General features: G+C 39.7%; 1 protein-coding gene across 2 annotated transcripts; it reads right to left on the reverse strand.

The window, feature by feature from the left end:
* Positions 1 to 1,455: 1,455 nt before the first annotated feature.
* CAV2 (caveolin 2) lies at positions 1,456 to 7,724 on the reverse strand. 2 transcript variants are annotated; one of them, XM_012652775.1, is made up of 3 exons: positions 7,406 to 7,724; positions 6,933 to 7,120; positions 1,456 to 2,396 (listed from the first exon to the last, which is right to left on the reverse strand). In XM_012652775.1, the coding sequence occupies exons 1-3, from the start codon at positions 7,553 to 7,555 to the stop codon at positions 2,246 to 2,248; spliced, it is 489 nt and encodes a 162-aa protein (XP_012508229.1). In that variant the 5' UTR covers positions 7,556 to 7,724; the 3' UTR covers positions 1,456 to 2,245. The 2 variants fall into 2 exon arrangements, with proteins under 2 accessions (XP_012508229.1, XP_012508230.1); XM_012652776.1 differs by lacking the exon at positions 6,933 to 7,120 and having other exon boundaries at positions 1,670 to 2,396; positions 7,406 to 7,603.
* Between the last annotated feature and the right edge of the window lie 1,142 nt (positions 7,725 to 8,866).

Below are 8,866 nucleotides of genomic sequence, written 5' to 3' on the forward strand. Positions count from 1 at the left end.
ATTACTGAATGAGCAATAACTTACGTATTTATTATCAATTTTGAGTTTTTAGGCAAAAAGTAGTTTGAAAAGGTTCTTATTGATCAGTTCCATATTTAATGTATAAAAGCAATCAACACATTATGGGTTTTTAGAAAGTTTATTATGGATACTGAGGAAGTCTCCTTATCCCCTACCTACCCCTGCCCCAAATAAGAGACCCAACATATTTGCATATGAAACCTGCATCCACTTGATACAAAATTTGTCTTTGGAAAAAAATAGTTAATGGAAATTCTCAATAAAAATACATTTTGAAAATAATTGATATTGTTCATAAATAAGAAAATCATGTGTCTCTTGTTAGAAGTTAAAAGGTTTTGTTATATAATTATGTTTATATATTTTGGGTTTATAACTTGCCAATAGCTACTTGACAAGATAGAAGCTCATGATTTATTAAAATAGATATTTTATTCATAAAATGATTTTGGCTTACCAACATATACAAATGTTTTTAAAAACATTTTAAATACAAGGTATACCTATAAAGTCATGAGACCGATTGACCTTTTTAACTAACATCATAAAGTCTGTACGGTCAAATGAGTGTTAATGCTTTAAGGTAACGATCATGAGTTTCATCTAGAGATGTTACAATGGCCTAAGGCAGTTTTGAAACTGTTTCTTTCGTAACTACCTTCAAAAGAATTCGAGCTTAATAATTTAAACATTGACTTGATTTGGTCCCCAATAGTATTCCAGTTTAATTATCCTTTATATTTACCAGTCCTGGTAATTTTGAAAAACTTATTCATCTTCACTGAATGAAGATTTGACACTTATAAGGATATTCAAAGGAATATTAATTTAGGTTCTGATGGTAATTCTGAAATTTGAGCATTTATACACTTGTAAAGTGTGTAAATTATAATAACTACTCACATCATAGACTTTTTTTATATGTGCCTATCATTTTGAAATAATGAGATTTTTTAAAGCAACAGTGACTCATAACACTGAAGTAGGATTCTACGGTTCAAAATGATAAGAATATCTTTATCCTATGTTACAAAATCCATGTTAGAGAACATCTTAAAGTAGCTGCTAGTTTTTAACGTATGCATGTAGCTCAGTAGCATAGACCCAACAAGTTGATAACTCTCCTGTGAGTCTCTCTGCGTGGATCACTGTAATTGAAATTGTATTTAGGTGTCTGAGAAATAGCCTTTATTGTACAATGTTATTGAATAGCACCAATATTACTTGAAAGTAAAATGAAACATTAATAGGAACGCAGAACACAGGTTTAATTTCTAAGTACAAGAGAGACAGCATCTCCTAGATGAAATACCAATCAGGCATGAATTATTTTAAGATCACAGCCGGATAAATAGCAGTCATAAAACATTTCAGATTTTGCTTGGAAAAGTTAGAAAGGAAAGCTTTGTGAATTACTCTTTTATATTTTATTCCCAAAGAAGATATATAAGTGCTTTCATAATCAAGACAGTGCAATCTTACCAATGAAGTTACCTTGTGAGAGCTACATTTACTCATTCTATATATTAGTTCAACAAGATAACAAATATAATAAAAATGCTTTAAAGCAATCTGATTAGAGCAACATTTACATTAAGTACAAAATATACAGTAAAATGAAACATCTTGTTAAATAGGCTTATAGGTTAACAATACCTTAAAAGAACACATTTTCATGAATCTTATTTTCACATTTATTTGTTTTATTATATTTGATAGTTACTATAATCACTGTGTGCTTTTGTTACTGAAATTTCTAGGATCTTCGTATATCCCATCTCTAAGTATCCTTATGATGATATCTGTAAAGGTAATTTAAAAAGTATCACTCCCAGGCTTACAAAAAATAAGAAATACCATATTTTTATGAGCAAACAGTGTACAAAACTATTGTAGTGTTTTGAGAGAAATGACCCTTGATCACCATAGATTCATCATTAAAAAAAGTATGCTTTTTTACAAAAGCAAAAAATTGTCTGCCTTTCAAATTAAGTGTTTTCAACCTACTGTATAATTCAGGTTACAAAGTTAGCTATGAAATCCTTGGCTATTAATTAGAAAAGCATTATTTGAAAAGGGCTGCCAATAAACATTTCTAAATGTGGTTGCCCATCTTCATAGTTTTCTTAATTAGAACAGTTGGGAAATGAACAGTAGTGCTTTTATGTTACAATAACAAAGAAGTATTACAGTATCCAAATCTCCAGACCTGGGGTCCAAGTGTTCAGTCGTGGCTCAGCTGCAGGCTGATAGAAGAGAAGCTTCGTCCCACGCTTGTACACAATGGGGCAATGATAACATCTGTCACACTCTTCCATATTGTCTGCACTGAAGGCAGAACCATTAGGCAGGTCTTTACAAAAGGCATTATAATCCTGGAATGGAGGAACAGAGATGTGTAAGGATTATTATTGTTACCAAATAAGGTCACTGACTCTTGTATATGAATGAAAAGGTATAATAATTGTACTTGTTTAATTTATAGTGGTAAAATGCACAAAAGATATGTTGCTTGTAAAATAAATAGTCATGTAGATGATAAATACTGATATTCTTTCTACTGGTGGCATGCTGTCTGAAACAGTAAAACAAAAATAAATGAAACTGTATATTTATCTACCTGATCTCTACCCCTAAACATTAACCTGCCTAACTCTTCATATTTCCCTGATTCTACTTCCTGATAGCCTTTCCTGTTGCCTCATTCTACTTCCCTTTCCCTTGGACCAGGCTGGGTTGTATATACCATCTTTGTGCTTCTAAAATACAGTAATAAACTTCTTAATCCTCAAATGTATCAAAATGTATCATAAATAGATGCTTATATTCCTGCCTTTCCTACTAGAATGTAAGTTTTTAAAGTGCTGACACACTTGACCCTTAGTAAAGCTTTGGGCATAAATAAATGTATCAGTCTCTTATGCTTTGTATTATTAATTCTGCTTTATATTATGAATTTTTCATAATAATTATATGCGCTGAAAAGGGCCATGTGGTGTAGTTAAAAGAGCCCTGGAATTGATGTTAGAACTCTTAGACAAGAATAACTAGTCTATCTTGAAATATTTTATATGCTTTTTATTAAGAAAACTACATATTCTTATATTCCTCAGGATGATTAATTTTCTATGTAATCCTCTAAATAATGTTCTCTGTTGTAGTAGTGCTTTTTGAACCCAAATGTAGCTGTCAATTCTCAGGCACTGCTGGTGGTCTCAGTGGAATCTTTATTATCACCTGGGAGGGCTCAAGGGAGTAGATTTTCTTGGTTTGCTATTAAAATGTGACTTACTTAAAGGTCTGCTGTACTTAGCCCAAAGTGAAGAAAAGATCAGGCAACTGTCTGATTGACTGATATATTTTTATAATACAAAATTATTCATATTGACCATCTATGCAGATTATATTTATCCTATATTTTGTTCCAAGTGCTAAATACATGAAGTACTTTTATAAGAAAATTAATTATTGGGTGTTTCAGAGCAAAACAGCTGAATAGAAACTTGAATGATGGCACCTTTTGACTTCTTATACTTCTCACTTGACCTGGGGCCTTAGGCATATCATTACATATTAAGGTGAGAACGAGAAAGCTTACACAACTGGCTATCAGGACTGACATTTCTTATGCACCCCTGAAATGTCCATATGATGCTGTCATTATAGTATGTAATAAATAGACCTATTTTGAATTCAGAATATATAATGAAAACAATTATAACAAAATAACTCCTAATTGGCCTACACCATGGCTGAAGTTGTAGATCAGAAAGTTTCCTAACCAAATCACTTCACTTAGAATATAATGCACTTTCTACTCTTCCTTAGGCTAAGAAATTTTTTATCCCCATAACTCCTTAGATCTCCACATCCTAATAGGGAATTAAGCATGTGACAAAAGTGGATCTTCCAGTTTAACAAAGTGCAGCAACCCACATCTGAGCGCTTCAGTTCATAGAGTGTGGTGAACTCATTCTAATTTTATTTTCTTTAGTTGTTGTTCTCTCATTTTGGAGCAGAGAATCCAATGATTCTCTGATATCAAACTTAAGTTGGGATCTGAACATCACAAATAGTTTCCTTTCTGAAACTCCAGGCAATTTGGAATGACCCAAAATTTGGTTGAGGCTCAATGTGGCCAACCAAATACTTCTTAAGTAAATTTTATAATCTATAAGATTATATATTCCTCCATTGGATAATAAAGTCCTAGGACAGAGGCTTTTATTTAGCTTTGTATTAACTATAGTGAAATGTGGATTGCGTTGTCATGGCAATTTGCTGTATTAAAGACATCTAGAAATGAGATTGCTACTATTGCATTTCCATCAGTTGGACGTCTATTTGCTTTGCATTCCAGCAAAAATAATGGGTATGGGTGCTCCAGTCACATTTCTTTCATAATGATCCACTTATGACCAATAAATTGTATTTGTCAAACAACGGCTATCTCTGTCTGATGGTGGTATGGAATCAAACCAGTTCACTGGTCCCTAATGACCTGTACTTCCGGTCTAGGGTCTAACATCACCAAACTCCTGTGTTTTGCTGTTGTTGTGTTGTTGTTATTTGTTTAAAGAATGTAAAATCAGATCTGTTATGATATTGTGACTTGGTTCGAAGTTCCATTACTGCACATATTCATAACTTTGGTCACCACCAACTTCTTGGTAAAATAATAAACAACCCCCTGCTTAAAAAAAAAAAAAAGAAAGCAAAAAAAATAAAAAGCTTACTCATATTGGTTTGCTCTTCTGTATGGTTTCTCCTTGCTCTGGTTTTATTGTGTCATGGGAATGTAATCTATTAATGATAAACTTATTTTATCAAGGCATAAACTAACTTTTTAGGATTCTTGTTTGAAACTCCTCCTCTACTTGAAATCACAGCTGCCTAATGACAAGTGTCTGACAGTTAAATATTAATGTTCCACATAAATGTAATTTGGAAAACAAGCTGAAGTTAAATGATACATTTTATGTGGCTAAAAAAGAAGTGGGTTGATGATTCACCAATTGAAGCAAGACAAAAAAACAAAACAAAAAAACCCAAACAAACAAAAAACAGTAACTCCTGTTCTCAGAAGTGCCAGTTGGAGAGAGGCAACGTTTGGTTAATTGTAGTTTTACTTATATCTTTCCACCATTTAGTAGATGAAAAACTTATTTTTTTCAAATTCTTTTCCCACAAAAGCTTTGGGAAAGCCTAGCTTTTTTTTTTTTTTTTTGTCTATAAATATGGCACTTTATATTTCCAAATAGCTTCATAGCCAGTATTTCATAACACGCTATGTGGTCATTCAGTTTTTCACGTTTTTGAAAGTGACAAAATTGACATAGAGGTTAGACGACTGGTTTTAGTTAATTAGGAATCCTAAAATTTATGTGCTAACTTAGGCATCTTTAAAACAAAAATCCATGTGTACATGTTAGAATATGAGATAACTATACATCTGGCCTTTGTGAATCTGATCACATAAAAAGACAAATATTTTCATTTCTCTGGCAATCTGTTGGCACGTTCAACATAGTTTAACTGTTTGCAACCTTTAGTGATGAAATTAGATCTGTGTTGTTTATCCTTTACTTATTTGGTGAATTTTTATTTATCTTTTAAAAGCTTTTTTAGACATCTTTCCCTCTACAAAGCCTTCCCTGTTCCTCCCTCTACTTCATCAGAGTTAACTACATTTTCTCAGCATCCATCTCTGTACCCAGCCAGCTGCCCTGGTACGCTGTGAGTAAGCTGAAGGTAGATCCTAGGTTCCATCCATCGTTGGCCCAGTGCCCAACACAATCTAAGCACTCAATAAATGTTGTGTGTGTTGAACTAACTAGATAGCTAACAGACTAGAGAAATTAAGATTCAGTTGATAAAGAAGGATGATGAATAATTTGATAACTTCCCAACGTGTTCATTGTTGTAAGTGAGCATGCACTGGAGTGTGGCAATATCATATAAAGTGGTTAAGAAAGACACGGAGGCACCTGGGATAATACCTTTCATCAGGACTACCGTGAGCAACTAGCTTGACTATTGTGATACTGAGGATGATATGAACATTCTTCCTCTTAAAGTGGATAGGGTTTAACACAACAATGACAAAACTTACTGAAATATGACGTTTTTCTTTGAAATTTTTAAATGCTTAAAAATGTTCTCCAAAGTTTTACGATGCATTTTGAGTGTAAATAAATTTACTCAAAACATCCTTTCAATGGCCAGTGGGTTTCCATATTTCTTTTCCCTTTAACCAGATACCATTCCCATTTGTGCTGCACCAGTGAAAGAGTAATTTGGAGGCCTTCTCATTCATCATCCTGAAGCTTGATTTTTCATTCATTTGTGCTGGGGGACACTCATGTGATTGCACACACCTCCTCTGGTTCCAGCCTTGCTATTTGTCTGCAACAGGGCTGGAGTATTTCCTCCCCAGCACCCTTTAACCCGGTCTGACATCCCTGTGCAATTCTATGGGCAGTGGCATTCTGCTCAGAAATCACTTCTATTTTACCCCAAGCACAGGTAGACGGGACAAAAGGTAATGAAAGAAAGAAGAGTCCCGCCCAGAACCACAGGCACAAGTCATGACAGCGCCCTGTGAGAGGGCCTGTGGCAGGAAGCATAGCTTGTAGGTCCCCACCTCCACACTCAGCTCAGCCTTATGGATGTGAAGGAAAATCACCCCAGGAAAGTTGGACATTCTTTTTTCTGTTTAAACTCCCAGCCCAAACTGGTAATCCAAAAAAAGCACACTGCCTTTCAAGGCCTTCCAATTTTTGCTACTGCTAAGGAACTCATGTGTGTCCTTCCCCCTGCAACAGGCCTGGGAGAAGAGGAGGGCAGGGGCCAGGTGGCCAAGAGCGTTCCTAGTTTCAGAAAGCCTGTCCCGCCTATGTTCCCCTTCTCACCAGATGTGCAGGCAGCTGAGGGTGGCAAAGAGAATTCCCGCAGCGAATGCCAGGGGGATGGCCAGGAACACCGTCAGGAACTTGTACATCACGTACTTGCTGATTTCAAAGAGGGCATGGCTGCAGATCCACACTTTGTCACAGGAGTGCGTAGTCATGGGCTCTGCGATTACATCCTCAAAGCCCACCTGCGGAGACAGGATGCAGGGACCCCGAATCGTCACCCAACCTGTCACCCCAGGAACCAGGAGCTCTGGGGGCTGGGGAAACGAGAAGGAAGGACGTGGCTAGGGTGCCCCACGGTACTTTGGCTAAGAATTACTGGGTACGCAGGCGGCCCGGCAGCAGGTGGGACGGGGGTGGGTGCGGGTCTCAGATCCTACCGGGCAGACGCAGCGGCGAGGGAGCGGTGGGATGGGGTGCGGGAGGGGTTTGGGCCTGAGGCTGTGGTTATCGCCCGCCCCGGGCCTCACCTTGAGGTGTGAGTTGAGCCGGTGAGGATCCCGGTCATGGCCCGAGTCGGCGAACTTCTCGGGGTCGGCGGAGTCGACGTCGCCGTGGTGGCTGTAGGAGTCGTCGTCCAGGAAGAGCTGCACGTCCGCCTTCTCGGTCTCCAGCCCCATTGCGGCGCTCGGTGCGCGGCCGCTGCAGCCCGGCTGGCGCGGTGCGGCTCCCGGCCGGCGCGGCCTCCCTTCCCGTCGCGCCCGGCCCCGCCCCGCCTCGCCTAGTCCCCCCTGCCCGGGCGGCGGCCGCTTCCCGCCTCGGCTCCCGCTCCCGGCCCCCGGCGACCCGAGCCCCGCCCCGCGCGCCCCGCCCGCCCCGACGCGTCACATCCCGGCCCTGCGCGGGGGACCAGGGATGCCGTCCCGACCAGGAGGTTCTCCCGGGTCCCATAGCGAGACGGCCAGACTGCGGTGCCTAAGAGCCCGCAGGTTGTCCCGGGGAGGACAGACTGACTGACTGCAGGGAGGCAGCGCGGTGGTTAAGAGCGCGGGCCGTGGAACCAGGTCTGTGCTCGCCTCCTGGCCCTGTTCGCCGTGTGTGCTTCGGCCCACGGTACTGAGCCCCGGGGAACCTCAGCCGCCTCCTTCATAAAATGGGAGCTGTGGCACCTGCTTCAGAGTTGTCGTGTGAGAATTAAACGTTCATTGTCTCTAAAACTCTTACATGGCCCCGACATACAGTAAGCTGCCAGTCAACATTGTTGCTGCTGCGTTGTGAAGAGCCACAACATACCTGATTGCCAGGGGACCCCGCAAGTGCCAGGGGACCCCGCAAGCGCGTCAGCTATTCCGCTATCCCAGGGCCCAGAGTGGGCGAGCCTGCTGGAGACACAGTGTGGATATGGAGTTAGGTAGGTGAGCCCCCTGCCCCTCGAGTTTGCACCTTCGGGTCCTGAGGTCGGATTTTTTTTTTTTTTAAACTGTTACTACAACTCTTAATTTGCCTTTGAATCAGACTCTGTTGAAAAATTCAGGAACCTCTACGATGCAGTCACATCTGAAATTGCCTTGTAGGAACCCTGTCAATAGAACCCCAACACAAAGCCAAACTGCAGTAGATGAACGGGCCTGCTGACCGCTCACTCAAAGGCCTTCAGAAGGGAGGAGCTTGCGGGTTCATAAAGGGTTTTAGGGTCTGTTGGACTTAATCGTGTGTTCGGGGAGGAAGAGAACTTTGTGAAAATTACCAAAAGCAAAATAATGGGTCCTAGACTTGAGGGGGTGTTTGCAGCTTGCTCAAAGCTAAGACATAGTAGGCACGCAGTAAATATTACGGAGTGCAGTGTATTTGGAGCTTGCCGCACTAATCAAATCCCCTTACGTGAACTGGATTTGAAAAATTACTTCTGAAAGAAAAAAGACTATTTTTGAAACAATAAAAAATAATAACAAAAAAACCCTCAAAAGAAACCTCCCAAAAAACCCACAGGA

This window comes from Propithecus coquereli, unplaced genomic scaffold (assembly GCF_000956105.1).
Source record: "Propithecus coquereli isolate 6110/MARCELLA unplaced genomic scaffold, Pcoq_1.0 Scaffold4, whole genome shotgun sequence".
Classification (NCBI taxonomy): domain Eukaryota; kingdom Metazoa; phylum Chordata; class Mammalia; order Primates; family Indriidae; genus Propithecus; species Propithecus coquereli.